The sequence below is a fragment of the Pinus tabuliformis genome, chromosome 7 (assembly GCF_031772625.1).
Source record: "Pinus tabuliformis cultivar Carrire ecotype Pingquan chromosome 7, CPIR1, whole genome shotgun sequence".
Lineage (NCBI taxonomy): Eukaryota > Viridiplantae > Streptophyta > Pinopsida > Pinales > Pinaceae > Pinus > Pinus tabuliformis.
Window position 1 is genome coordinate 191,547,113 of NC_142293.1, and position 15,914 is coordinate 191,563,026.

At 40.0% G+C, this 15,914-nt stretch overlaps 1 protein-coding gene across 3 annotated transcripts in view; it reads right to left on the reverse strand.

Annotated features, from left to right (window-relative positions):
* Positions 1–15,914, reverse strand: part of LOC149246506 (uncharacterized) — a 304,091-nt gene that overhangs the window by 136,257 nt on the left and 151,920 nt on the right. For all 3 annotated transcript variants that reach the window (XM_089457953.1, XM_089457951.1, XM_089457952.1), the window contains one exon: positions 3,662–4,488. In XM_089457953.1, coding sequence (XP_089314079.1) covers positions 3,662–4,405 — 744 coding nt within the window. In that variant the 5' untranslated portion in view covers positions 4,406–4,488. The remainder of the gene's footprint in view (positions 1–3,661; positions 4,489–15,914) is intronic.

Below are 15,914 nucleotides of genomic sequence, written 5' to 3' on the forward strand. Positions count from 1 at the left end.
AAAGTGTAACTAGGTTTGGTCTTCATAATGACATGATATTTATATTTGATGTAATAAAAGAGAATAAATTATTTTTGTAATCTTGCTACATGGGTTTCATGAGCAAGAAGTGTCACTAGGTAAAAGACTTCTTCTTGATGTCTTTAGGATTTATTTCTATGTCAAAGAGTCATGCCATGTATATAGAAACCCCTCATGAGTTCATGTAAATATGTACAAGTCTTCAACAGCCCTCCAAGACCAAGATCAATGCCTCAAAAGCAAGCCTTCCAAAGTCTACAAGCAAAACATTAAAGGATCTTCATGTCGGCTCAAAAATGAATTAAGTAAATAAATACAAGTCATGTCGGCTTGGCAAAATAGACATGTCGGTTCATAAACATACGTCGGCTTATATAGATGGCTCACTACTATAAATACCCATGAAGGGTCAATGCAATAACACCAAGAAGAACTTCGCATTCCTCTCTGAAATTCCGCATGAATGTTAGGTGAAGGAGTACGCTATACAAGAGGGACAGATCTCACATAAAGGGAAGGAACAGATCTCGTGTTTTGATCTATGAATTTTTCGTGGAGTATAGGTGTAGGGATCCGCAATTAAGAAGGAACATACCTTACATCATCTCTCTGAAATTTTTGCATATATAAGACACAGATCTGCAATTGTATTAGGGCACCTTGGGGTCTAAGGGTTTGACTGCACCTCAGAGGGGTATAAGGTGCAGTCAACCTATGTCTTGGATAGATGGAATGGAAAGAACTGTGGATGGATGGACAGTCGTGGCATAAAAGATGTCTCTACTCTTTTTGAAGGAACAACATTGGCATCCTACAATCTCAGTCTCGGTTTGATGGTGATCCTGAAGGAAGCATCCCTGTAGCAAACTCGATATTATGAATAGTAGTGGTTAGGTGGATCTACTATCTCGGAAGGCTATCTCAGTAGAACCATGTTAATGTCATAGGGTTCCATGATGATGGTGATTCTCGGCATACTCGAGTAAGCACAGTATTCAAATCTGTGATCTCAAACTGAAATATATATATATATATATCAATACAGTACACCTTCTCAGCAAAAGCAATAGTCATGATAGTTACAATCTCAATGAGATTGAAAAGGCTCAATTCATGATGTTACACAAGGCTTGATCTTGTTCTTAAAGTTCATGATATCAAAGAATGTATAGAGATCACCTCGATAGCCATCTCAAGGAGCAGTCATGGTGCAGATGCTATAAAGAAGCAATAATGAAGATCTCAGTAAAGCAATGGTGCAGCAATGAGGATGATCTCGGCAGCGAAAGAAAGGAGGATTGATTTCTTGGTCTTGGAGAGGCAGAGTGTGTCAAGGGTCGTGGTCTTGGTATTCGTCAATGGAATTTCTATAAGAAGAATTTACGCATGGGTTTTCCTCTCCAAGAGGGAGAGGTTTTGGCCCTGGCAGAGAGCCAAACAATTGTGTTCTTGTCTCTTTTGTTTTGATAGCAGTTTGATGAAGCTAACTCACATATGTTAATAATGAAGTAACATCAAGCTAAGATAAAAATGTATAAATGTTTCACAAATTGTTATCATGTCAAAGAAGAATCACCTTAACGTGCATGCCCTAAGATTCTTCAACAAAACGAAGTATAAAATCCTCTTGTGACCTAGTTGTTGCCTCTCTAGGGTTATCGAAGTTGCAGGAGGACTCCTTGGTAGAGCAAGAGTCTCAAAATCAATTTCACTTTGACTCCATTCTCCACAATTGGCTAGGCACTGGTCTCAAACCTTGGTGATCACCCTAAATTCTTTTCCTTTCCACAATTTTTTCCCTAACCCTAGACGACCTAGCTAGGGCATCCAACAAATTCCATTTGAGCCATCAACTTGCAGAACGAGTCGCCAAAGAACTACGCTAGGGTGTCTTCCACTGGCCCTCCAAATTTGAAGCCAAACCCACAGTCAGTTTGTGAGAAACACCAAGCCCTAGCTCCAAAATCATTTGGGTTTAGGTATTTCTAGGTTAACGACCTTTCAAGGGGTCTATTATGCTTGAAAACTCAAAGAAAGTTAATCCCTCTTGACCCTTGCCTCTCATCCTTGCTTGACCTAGTCATATTGTTGATGATCATCATAAAACCCTAGGCCTTGCTTGGGTCCTCTAGGTCTCTCTTGTGATCCCAAACCTTTATATGCATGTTATCTCGCAAGACCCTAAGAGAGGTCCTTCTATTCCACAAAGAGTCTTAGGTCTAGGACAACCTTTGTTAAGGAATACCTCTAATCCCTAGATCTAGCCTCCCTTAAGCCTTTCGTAGAGAGCCCCTTACCTTGCCCCTAAAGCAAGCAAGCCCATTATTTGAGTCTCCCTTGTGAATGTCCCTTAGGAATCACTATATATCTTATCATTGACTTATCCCTCCTTTTGATTTCCTTTATATCAGGACTCCTCCCATCGGTGAAAGTACGTAAAGAGCAGGGGGCATCGACTAAAGTGATAGTGGGTCCTTGTCCCATTTTTGCCACTTGGTCTAGTAGTTGCCCCTTTGGAACCCCTCCTAGGACCCTTGCTAGATTGAGCGTAACAAGTCCCAACTCACAGCTTCCCCCCAAAGCCACACCAAGTGGAGTTAGGGATTTTCTCCACGCTAACCTTAGGTGTCAATTTAGGCGGCAACAGCCCCCACTTCCCCCCTTATTAAGATGAACAGAGAGTGAATCAGAGAGGAAGCACAGGCATCACATATGCCTAGTAATTGCAGAATCTGAAGGAAAAACAACTCAAGAAGTCAAGTGTCAAAGACCCAATATTTTTTAACTGATTGATAAATAAAGAATAGACAATGGAGAGAGTCGAGGGGAGCAGGGAGTCCAATTGAGGAGTACGAGATTGAAAATCTGGAGGAAGTAGAATTGAGGAGTCTGGTTGGATAAAGAAAACCTTGTAATCTGTACATTGTTGCATCAATAACTTAATCCAAGTTTTACGCAGATTCTGCCTAAAAGTTCAAAAGGTTAGTAGCGTGTCGAGTTGCCATTATCTAATGTACGAGTGCACGTTTTTAATTAGAAAATAGAAAATACCGTTCCACACAGACCACTGCACCAGAGTTGCAAAGGATTTTATGGATTTCTCAAGGTTGGGGTTCTTCATTGTTTCAATGCACCAATAAATTTGCAGCAGTCCAAGAAACATTTCATCGGTAACTGTAACCACCTAGATCATTCAGGACAGATTTGATAATATAGCTACATCCTTGGTGGAATTTTACAACACAAACACAACTAAAAATGAAATTTGAAATGTTTAAATGTGGTACAAGTTTACATTGGTAAATTATTACGCTGTAAAAAGACCCCAGATAAATAATACTAGTATTCTACTCAGCACCACAATAAACCTTTTCCTATCCAATCCCCCCATTTAAAGAGATGAGAAAACCTGCATCTAAGATTTCCAAAGTGCACATCTATGTTTTTATCAGCAATAAAATTGATAAAGAAATCTTGAAACATAAATTTGGATTAAACACAGATTTTCATCCTTCTGACATGCACAGATGCATGAATAGAATATCACCACTAAGGTCCCAATTTATGTAGTTCACATAAAGAAAGAAAGTAGTCCAACATGAGGCTCAATTACAGCAAGAAAAAACAAAGGCGCTATTACCTCGTAGTACAGGTGTTTCATTCTCTCACTGATCAACCGGCTCTCATCTCTCAGAGCAAGACTGATTGCAGGATGCAGCCACTGAGCATTCTTTAACCATGAATCAATGGTAGGGTCACCTGCTTTGACATGGCACCACCAAGTTGGCCCTACTGGCCTCTGCCAGTATGGAGCTGCAACATCTGAAACAGTAAAAGAATCCTCTTCATCAATATACTCCACTGACTGATAAGCCCACTCTGCATCAACATGCACCATCTGGACAAGTTCCTTAAGTCTGGCCCATCCAATTGGAACCCAATAACATTCTTGGACTTTATCCCCACCATCAGATTTTCTTGTAATTGGACTTTCTCTGGTGTCTGTCATGACCTCTTGAAGGGCTGGCTCTTCAAAATGTAACAAATCCGGAAGCTGATCACATTTATCTGTTGAAACAACAGCAGCCTTCTTGTGCTGCAAATAACCTTCACTTGTATTGATTTCAGGGCAATCATTTGTATGAGACATTTGTTTAACCTTGGTTATATTTTGACCATGTTTTTCAGGTGTTAATGGGTTTCTATAACTGGATCTGCCCCTGCATTTCCTCTTACGTCCAGAAACAAATTCAAATGCACAGATAAGCCCATCTGTCCAGAGCTCAGAGCCTGTTACCATATTCTTATTAAAAGATGCTTTCCCACTGTCTGTAGATGATCTTGTATAGCTCAAATAAGACTGTCCATTCCTTTGATTATCCATGATATACTTTTATATGTATGAAAGACAGTTAAATGTATTCATCCATTCAAAGGCCCGATGAAAGGAATCATAGGTTACTCCATCTGCAAATACACAGCATTCAGTATTTTTTGTAATAACATGCACATTTGTCAGGACAGACTTAGATATCTATAAATGCTTCTGTTAATACACAATGCTTGAGATGCAATTACCATCAAGATAAACCCTATACTGAAGGAACAAAGTCATAGTCTTGAAAGTTGAAAATAATAGAGAACAGGCAGTGAGCAAATTAGAGCATTAATTGGTGTCAGAAATTTACTTTTATTATTTACAGGTCATCCAGGAGAAGATCGAAAGCCTGACTATCACAAGGATAACTGTACCTATAAATCTTTTATATATTTTAAATTATATTAGAAATATGGGGAAAAAGTTAAAGCAGTGCTCTCTTTTGCAAGGAAAGCCAACCTCCTTCCAGCTGACCATATAAGTATCAGCGAAAATATGAAACAAGAAAAGAAACTAAATCAAAAGCACTGTTGGAATAGAAAGCTTAATGTTACAGCCCAAAATCTAAATAAATGTTTTCTCACCAAATGAGATAAAAGAACCCCATATAGATTCAATAAACATATTCTGGAATCACTATCAAAGTTAAATAAGATTTTAAGCCTTGAATTAACTTTTGACAGAGACAAGGACATAGAACAGCTCATCTGTTATGTTGGAATATTTTCTTTGCGACTAAAGTTTTAAGAGATTAAGTCCCCAGATTTTCTAAAAGAAATTTAGGCACCTGACTTGGAGATGTCCACTTGTAGGAGGACACTAATGACTATGTACAAAGGACTTACATGTTACCAAAGAAGGGTTAACCTCAACATTTTTTATTTGTCTTTTCTTATGAGAGGATCTTTCAGCGAGGAACAACCTTGTGACATTTCAGGACTAACTTAGCTACGGGAGCTATGAAGGCCTATTTTCCAGCAAAGGTCGTAACTAAACGTTGCAATGACATTTGGGCTTTGTTGACCATGTACATGTCAACAGTCCAAGAAGCAGAGTATGAAGCAGTGGAATAATTTTTTTTTGAGTCAATATCATCATTGTAAACCCAAATTCTGCTTTTGTATTGTAAACATGAGTCTAGTATGACTATTAAGCCATGTAACAACACCTAGGTAAGCCTATGATTCTTCTCAAAGGGTTTCACTCTAAGAAGATTTTCAACCTCCCCAACTTATCTATGTTTGTAAACACGGATAATTAGCAGAGTTTTTCTCCCAGATATACCCCAAAGCTAGGGTGGATCTCATTGATGAGGTCTTAGGTGAGTCCTAATGTTATCGAGTCTATGTATTTTATCATACTAGATCATGTGTCTTGTGTCGCAGAATTTGGTTGAATCTTAAGAGGTTTGTGTCTATGTGTAATTTCCCCTTCTAAGGGTTGATTATGTAATATCTTGATATATAAAAGTGTCTAGAAATATTTTTGGTGAATGGTTCCTCATAATTAAAATACCATTACCAAATATTTTTTAGATACACTTAGAGGGTGGAAAAATATTTAATCCCCTCTTGAATCAATAACTTTATTTTTTGAAAAAAAAATGAAGGGAAAAATTAATTACCCTCCAAGTGGAAAATTCATCAAAAAATTATTGAGGTTATTTTGAGGGAATAATTCAAGTCAAAAATAAAATGCCTCATTTCCAAGGCAAGACGGACCAGTCCAAAAATTCGTTGGGGCAGATAAGAATATTTTCCCAGCAAATCAAAATTTTTGGACCACGCAGATAAGTATTTTGCACAAGTTCTATTTTTTGGAGGTCCTCCATGGTCCAGAAGTCAAAGTTTGACCCCTCCAACACAATGAACAAGGAAGATCGAATTTTTTTGGACATTTATGCCAACTAATTAAGGGTTCAAATTTTTTCAACAAGGATCAAGCCATGGACTGATGCTACTAGCCGTTATTTCAACTTGGAAAGGTTGATCCCTCTCATTTTCTATATAAGGAAGCATTTTCCTCCTCATTTGACATAGAGATTTTTTTTTTGTACTGAGCTAAGCTTTACTAGAATATTTTTTAATAAAAGTCTTTGGGGTTTCAATTCAAGGTGTGTCTCTCTTGATGATTCATGGTATGTGTTGAATGGGTTTAATGCTCTAATTTTGCTCTTTAACTGAAGATTATAGTTTCATAGTCAGTGGTTGGATTATCTATTAGCACAGGTATCTTGCTTTAGGTATTGGGTTATGTAACGACCCATCTAAATTGACCCATTAATAAAATTTTAAACTTTAAACTTTATAATATATATATATATATATATATATATAAAATATATATATTAAATATTTTATAAAATATATAATTAGACTTTATAATATGAATTTATAAAATATATCATTAAACTTTATAACATATATAATGAAATGTTATAAAATATATCATTTAACTTTATAACATATATAATGTAAATGTTATAAAATATATCATTTAACTTTATAACATATATAATGTAAATTTATAAAATATATCATTTAACTTTATAACATACATAAGGTAAATTTATAAAAGATATCATTGAACTTTATAACATATATACAGGAAATGTTATAAAAACATAAATGATCTTTATGAACGTAAATCTAAAGAATATATATATACCACAGTTCATTGAAGGGGCGCGTCCAACCTGCTAAAAATTTATAACAGAGCACACCTTGCCGGGAAATATCTGAGAGTTAATTGCATGCAGAGGCGTGTCAAGAGGGAGAAGAGCGGTGGCCGTAAGCAGGAGGGTGGCCACCGCCAAGCCTTCCATTATAAATCACGAATCTGAACCGATCAGGGGGGGGAAAAAACGGAGATGGAGGGCAGGAGCTGAAATTAGGAGTTCAGACCAGAGGACTAAGAATTACCAGTGGAAGAGCATTAGCCGGCCTGAGGTTCTGGGCACGGGGGCAGTAAGCTTCTGCGAGTAGCTTACTGGGTTGAGCAGCCATCTGCTCAGTCTGGCTGGGAGGAATTGGTTTCCCGGAGATTGGATCAAAATAGCCACGGCATCACCAGCAGCAGAATCACCAGTTCAGTAGCAGAACCAGCAGCAGTTAAGGTAAGTACAAATTAATTCTTCAGGATTTCCGTATTTCAGATTTTAGTTATTGTGTTTGTCACTACAAGTTAGAGTAAACACATGAAGCTAGCAAATCTAGCAGATATCTCTAAATCTCTAGTGTATTTGTGTGAATAGAACCCCTTTGAAACTAATAATCTATCTTTCCAGTATGTAGAGATCTTCAGGTGATTCAGCCCTTGGGCAAAACCCAAGTTCGTGGACTTTGAGGTGACTACATCTTGTTTGGACTCCAAGCTTACCTAACGATTTATGGTGCAAGGTCTTGGCTTGTACATTAAGTTGAAAATTATTCCTATCGATTATTTTTCAAATTTCTACTTGGGCTAAAGGATTATTTGCTAATTATAGATTGGATTTAATTGTAAATAGTGTGAATAATTTGTAAATATTTTCTTACTAGCCCTTATAATTATTTTCTATTTTGTATATAATTATTTGGCATTTTGGGGGTTTTATTTTGAATTTCTTGTATATCTTGGGCTTGGCTCTATTTTTTTGACTTGTAGGTGCCAAAGGATCAAAGCTTCAACGAGAAATTCAAAGTGTAAAGATCCTAGCCCTCACCCAGCCTAGACGACTAGGGTTTTGGCAGCATTCAGCCTTTGTGTTAAAATTGGCAGCTAGGGACAAACTCCATGTGGGTCATCTTATCTATGGTAGCTAATATTTTTCTTGGATCCCTCTCATCGAGAGGTGTAGGATTGATCTAAAGATCATCCGATTCCGATAATTATTCATGGAGTTATGAATTTATTTGTGTTATAAGACAATTCGTCAAGGTCGGCCAACAACTAAACAACACCCACATGTGCTCAACATTTTAGTATAAAAAGAGATGACTTGAGAGTCATTTCACACACACTTCTCTCTTGATTTTTGTCCACTTGTCTCGGGTTTTAGTGTGAGAGAAATCTAGGAGGAAGAAGCCCTAGACGTTGGAGGAAAGGACGCCCTAGCCGTAGCAAAGAAGATAGGCCAAGGAAGCCATGGAAGGAACCTCTATGCTGCCCTAACGCTGATCTAAAGAAGCCCTAACCACAATCCTAAGGAAGCCCTGGCCGCAATCCTAAGGATGCCCTAGCCGCAGTCCTAAGGATGCCCTAGTGCAACATGAAGGAGGATAAGCCGCAGCAAGAAGAGGCCAAGGCAGCGAAGGAGTTAAGGTCTGTTTCAGGGCTAACCGAGCTGCTGTTAGAGGGCCAAGGAGCTAAGCTTGGAGGCCGAGTTGAAGAAGGGTGAACGCAAGCCTGATTGGTGCAATGAAAAGGTAAGGGAAGTCTATTTTGAATGGGTTGTAGGTGACAGCTAGGACTGTGGTAGGCCGCAGGCCTAACCACTTCAAAACAGGGACAACGTGGAGAGGTTTTGGGCTAGATTTGTGCCCAAAACAGCAGCACGTATGTGGAGGAATCTTCCTTAGTAGGACCGCAGAGATTAAGAGTTGTTTTGGTGGATGGTTAAGGGCTATTGCAGCATGACCAGATGCCCTAACCAGTCACAATATAAACAGCAATGAAAGCAGACTTAGAACAACAATCTTTAAGGTTGTTGGGTTTTTGTAGGTTACAATGGGACAACAACAACAACGTGCAGGAAGCACATGCAAGCAATAGCATGGTGTTGCAATTGGGACAGCAACATGATAGGACAGCACAATGATAGGACAACGCAATAACAATGATGGGACAACGCAATAACATGCTAACAAATAGGACAACAATGAAATTGTGCAGCATGGCAAATGGGACAGCAATGAAATTATGCAGCATGGCAAATGGGACAGCAATGAAATTGTGCAGCATGGCAAATGGGACAGCAAGGACATGGTGCTTGGTGGAGAAACGCACAATGGGACAACAACTATGACATGGTACAACAATGTCACATCGGGACAGCATGGCAAGCATGGTGCAGCAATGGCACATGGGTGCAACACGGTGAGGTGCAACATGATGATGAGGAGCAGCACAATGATAGATGCAGCATGGTGATGGAGTCACCTGGGAGAATCAGTTGAAGCAGCTTGTCTTCAACTGAGTTCAGCTACCTCATGTATCATCTTCTTAGAGATGATCTATGCTCTTATTTAGATAAGTCAAAGTGTTTACTTCTGTTGTTTATGTACTATCCCTCTATCTCTCTTTGCTGAACTATTGAAGAACATATAAAAAGAATTGATCAAGGGTTTCCCCACATTGGGGTTCCCTACATTGGGGTTTGTCCCTGGCTAGCACCACATCTTGTGTCCTCTTCTCTTCTGCGATCTATGTTTATGTTCTATCTGCAATTTACTGTAATGCTGACGTGATTGCTAATCTGGAAATGATATTAAGCTAACTATGAAAATTGAAATAAATTGCTCTAAGGATAGAACATACCTAAAATTTAACACTTTGCAAGGGGTCATCTAGCTTAAAGAAGGAGGATGTTCAACCTTTGGAGGTGGATTTAGGGTCTAGAGACCCTAAGCTACAAGACCCAGGTGCAAGAAACCCAACGCCTAGTGTCCTTGTGGAAGTCGCTAGCCCTAGAGGAATTATTTGTTGCAGAATCTGGGGTTTCCTAAGTGTTTAACATCTGAAGTGGCTTTTGCAGGTGGTTTCCCAGGGTCATAATCATTGTTTGGGAATTTTGTGGTTTGTTTACCCTAGTTGCAGGGGTCTAAAGGCCTTTGAGGCCTAGCCGCAAGAGTTTGAGGGCTTGTAGCCCTAGACGAAACCCCTAATTGGCCATTAAAGTTTCACCACAGCCTTATCTTGGCCTACTAGGCCTAGACGCAGTCCTAGAGGGGCCTAATAACACATTTGCACGTGTTTTTGAAGGCTAATACTTTGTTTTGCAGACCTAACACCATTTTTGCAGGGGTTTGAAGTGGTTTTTCACTGAATATTTGTCATTAATCAATAAGAGTTTGAGTTTTCTTGGATAATCATTGGTTTTGTAGTGTTATAATTCATTTTCAAGAAGTCTAGTAAGCTCAAATTTGCTCCTTAGCCTAGCTGTGGGCTCCAAGAGGCCTAATAGGCCTAGCCGCTAGCCCTAGAGGGCTTAATTCATTGCCAAAGGTGGTTTGGAGCTAACAATTTTGTGGTTGCAGTTATCTAAAGGAGTTTTCTCCCTTGTTCCAAGGCTAAAATCACATTTTTTGGGGCTTGCACTTACTACTATTGCTCATTTGTCCTAGCCGTAAGCCTAGGAAGGCATTCTAGCCCTAGCGATGGGGATTGAGGGCCTTCTACATTAGTTTTCAAGCTAACATTGGTATGAGAGGATTGATCGCTGTCAGATGGAGCTGAGATTCACTAGGAGTGAAACCGATCCAAGCCATTACCCGAAGGTTGTGGATGATAGACCTCTCATATCAGCACCTTATGATGACGACCTATTTCTGACAGGTGCAGACCCTCTCATTTGTAGAAGTAAGAGGAAGTTGGATTTCGAATATGGAATGATAAACTGCAAGCTTGTGACTACCTCGAGGATATTAACTTTCAAGAAGTTATATGGTAATGATGTCGGACCAGATTTGGGAAATGCCTCTGAGTTTCATAAACTCATTCACGTTGATGTTCTTGATGAATTTCCATCCGGACATATGTTTTGTAGTTAGCATGGTGAGCTCATATTTGGTTGAGCCTCACTGGATTGGTGCCAAGAATCTTCTAAGATGCCTTCAGGGCACAATCTCTCATGGATTGAGATACACTGCCGGAAATATGAAACTGCATGATTATTCGAATGTTGACTGAGCAGGCAGTGTGGAGGATCACTAGAGTACTTCTTAGTGATGTTTCTCTTTGGATTCTGCTTCGATATCATGGATGAGCAGGAAGCAAAAATCGGTTGTTATAAGCACCACCGAGACCGGATACATATCTACGAGTATGATCTCATATGAAGCTACCTGGTTGAGGAAGCTCTTAAGTGAGCTGTTTGTACACATGAGGAATACCACTGTGATTCTTTGTGACAACCAGAGGTGGGATTCGATTATTGAGGAATCCCGTATTCGATGATTGATCCAGCAGATAAACATCAGATACTACCTTATCTGGGATATGGTAAGTCAATGAGCGAGGAAGCTCTAGATGATGTACAGGTCGCTACACTTTATCTAAGCCCTGAGGGAAACATCAAATCTGTGATTTTCCTGAACGACTTGCAGTCGTCAAGAGACTCTTGTAAAAGGGTCCTGCATGTTGCATACATTGAGCTCTGGGAGCTCTGGGGGCTTGGGGTACTTATTGGAGCAACTTACGGCCACAGGGTGACTCACCCTCCCCTGGTGGTGCGCTATGAACAGGATGATTAGTTCTCCGTGGGCCTAGATAATGTGTTCTCCATGGCGATTGTGGACAGGATGATTTGCTCTCTTGTGGGACAAGATGATTCGCTCTCCTGTGGACAGGATGATTCGCTCTCCTGTGGACAAGATGATTCGCTCTCTTGTGGGATAGGATGATTCACTCTCCTGTGGACAGGATGATTCATTCCTGTGGACAGGATGATTCGCTCTCCTGTGGACAGGATGATTCGCTCTCCTGTGGACAAGATGATTCGCTCTCTTGTGGGACAAGATGATTCGCTCTCCTATGGACAGGATGATTAGTTCTCCTGTCAAGGCATCCTACCCATGCAGTCTGGGACTCATGGGAAGTACCTCTCATCTGATCAATGAGATAGGGGCCATAGTTGTACCGATGGACGCATCGTTGTATCTACCGTACTCCCTATTATAGGATGACCTTCATTGATCTGGGATCAATGATACTAGTCTGGGACCAATGAGAGTGGTGCACACTCTGAAACTGACTTCGGGTCAGTAGAGGACTAGTGTGGGACTAGTGGTACACACTCTGAGACTGACTTCGGGTCAGTGGAGAATGGTATGAGACATTCCCGATCAATTCTTCTTCTTCATGGTTCAGCAGAGCAGAGATGAGCTGAGCAGAGCAAAGCTGAGCAAAGCAGAGTAGAATTGAGCAGAGTAGTGCAAGGCACTGATGGCAAAGATAGTATAGTCGGATATATGGATCAACGGATGGAGTTCTCCCTAGTTGGGAGGGAGTGTTAAAATTGGAAACTAGGGCCAAAATCCATGTGGGTCATATTATTTATGGCAGCTGATATTTTTATTGGATCCCTCTCATCGAGAGATGTAGGATTGATCTAAAGATCATCCGATTCCGATAAGTATTTATGAAGTTATGAATTTATTTATGTTATAAAACAAATTGTCAAGTCGGCCAGCAACTTGAGTAGGCTCAGAAGCCCAATAGACATGTCTATTCATCATCTACGTTTTAGTATAAATAGAAGAGGACTTGAAGTCATTTTGACACACACTCTTCATGTGATCTCCTCCTCTCCACGTCTTGGGTTTTTGGTGAAGGAGAGACACAAAAAGAATACGCTGGGCTAAGTATATGATGCCCTAACCGCAGTAGCAAATTCCCTAGCCGCAGTGATGCCCTAGATGCAGTTATCTGCAGTCATGAAAAGGAACCACAGTCAAGACATGTAGCCGCAGTTGAAGGAGATCTAGCCGCAGTAATGGAGCAGCCCTAAACACAGTTAAGGGAGGCACTTATACGCTGTCCAAGAAGCCCTAATACGCAGTTAATGGAGCAGCCCTAAACACAGTTAAGGGAGGCACTTATACACTGTCCAAGAAGCCCTAATACGCAGTTAATGGAGCAGCCCTAAACGCAGTTAAGGGAGGCACTTATACGCTGTGCAAGAAGCCCTAATACACAGTCAATGGAGCAGCCCTAAACGCAGTTAAGGGAGGCACTTATACGCTGTCCAAGAAGCCCTAATACGCAGTCAATGGAGCAGCCCTAAACACAGTTAAGGGAGGCACTTATACGCTGTCCAAACAGCCCTAAACGCAGTCATTAATGGAGGCACTTATACGTTGTCCAAGCAGCCCTAAACGCAGTCAATAGAGACACCTAATACGCAGTCAATGAAGACATCTAAGAGCAGCAAGGAGACCTGTTTTGTTGTAGGTGACAGCGTGAGGATAAACGTTGTTACATATTACTGACTTGAGTATAGATTCATGGTGACTAAGTGTTGTCATAGAAGAACCTTAGACAACATGGAGTTGACAAGTGGTGCAGCCTCAAGGATAAGTTGTTCAAGGAGCAAGAGGGTTACACTAACAGTGCTGGAACCTCTCTTGGATCAATGAGAACAGCTCAGTGACATTTTGGTACAACACTGAGATGATGGGTATGTTAGTAAAGGGCAGCATGATCAGTAATACTACATGTTAGTAAAGGGCAACATGATTAGTAAGACTACATGATGACGTAAAGGGCAGCATGATCAGTAAGACTACATGATGATGTAAAGGGCAGCATGATCAGTAATGAGACTGCATGATGATGAATGGTGCAACATGATGGGCATGTTAGTAAGGAGCAGCATAGTGATGGGAGCAGCTCAGTCATCTAGGTCCAGCACTGTGATGGTACAGCATGGTGCTACACAGTAAGGTGCAGCAAATGGACGAAATGCAACACTACGATAGGTGAAGCAGTCACCTTGGAGAATCAGTTGAAGCAATATGTCTTCAATTGATCTCATGCAGATATCAAAAGTCAAAATGTTGACTTCTATTGTAAAATGTACTATCTCTCTCTCTCTTTCTCTGCTGAAATTTGAAGAACATAAAAGAAGAATTGATCAAGGGTTTCCCCACATTGGGGTTTGTCTTGGCCTGGCTTGCGGCTTGTCTTGTGTCCTCTTGTCTTGGCTTGTCTTCAGCGATTTATATTTATGTTCTATCTGCAATTTACTTTAATGCTGATGTGATTGCTAATTTGGAAAAGATATTGGAAAATTGAAATAAATTGCTCGAGCATAGAACATACTTAAGATTAACATAATGCCACCTACCCCGTGAAAGGGATAGGTACTGTCACTCTTCACTTTAATCAAGGTCAGCATTCATCTACAAGAAGTGTTGTATGTGCCCAATTTGAAGAAGAAGCTAGTGTCTATTTCTACGATGGAAGATAAAGGCTTCAAGGTAACATTCATTGATGGAAAGGTACATATTTGGCAAAGAAACCCTAAAGATGCATTCACACTTGGATTTAGGGTTGATGGTCTCTATCAATTTGGAGGAAGTCCTTTGGTAGCCTTGACTTGCGATACTTCTCTTCAATCTATATTATGGCACCAAAGATTTGCCCACCTTCATTACAAAGGAAAATGGTCACATGTATGCCCGAGTTCAACATGAATCATGAAGGAGTTTGTTAGGGTTGTGCAGTTGGGAAACTTACAAGGGGACCATTTCCTTCTAGTGAAAGCCAAACTACCAATATTCTTCAATTGGTCCATTCTAACCTATCTAGTATGTTGCCCATAACATCATTGGAAGGATACTTATAATATGCAATCTTTGTGGATGACTTTTCATGCAAAACATGGATCTATTTCTTGAAGAAGAAGGGTGAAGTGTTCAAATGGTTTCGTTCTTTCAAAGAATTGGTGGAAAATCAAACAGGGAAGAAATTCAAGATATTGAGCACTGGCAATGGAACCAAATATGAATGAAATGAATTCAATGAATTTTGCAGAGAAGCTGGCATTAAGGGGAGACAATTGTACCATACACTCCTGACCAAAATGGCGTTGTTCAAAGGAAGAATCGAACAATCATGGAAGCCGCACGTGCCATGCTCCATGATCAAAGTCTATTGATTAGTCGTTGTCATTGATGTCAACCCAAGCAACACCAGGGGCTACCCCGATATTGCAAGGGCATTTTGACTTGACAACTCATATTATTTTGCATCAAGTATCTTCTCAATGGATTCTACTCGTCGAGATGTTTCCGTTGATATATGGTACGCCTCCCAGTTCTTCACGGTTTTAGAGTTATTTGCGTTTGAAGTTAGTAACCCCAGTTAGTGGGCTAAAACCCTATGGGGTTGTGGCATGGCACTCATAATTGGTTTTGGTCATTGAATAGTCAATAATTAATAATATTTTTTTGCTCCTAAAATTCCTCCAACGTTTACTTGTTGAGGACCCTCTCAACTCAATACATTCATATAAATAATGACCCTTATATCCTCCTCTAGTAGGGATTTTGTGGCTTCAAACAGGTCACCGTGGAATTTTCGCTATAACTTTTTTCCTGCGAAGCTTCAAAAGCGGAAATTAAAACCCATTTCCAAAATCTTGATGATCCTCGTGACCAAATTGCAGATCTTGGTTCGCTATATTTTTGGAGATATGATCCGAGGAAATTAGGTTTTTTACATGATCACGAATTCTATGTCAAACAGGTGACGTTGGGAAAATCGTCATAACTTTCTCTCTGAGCATTGGATTCAAATTTCGTAAATATTCACA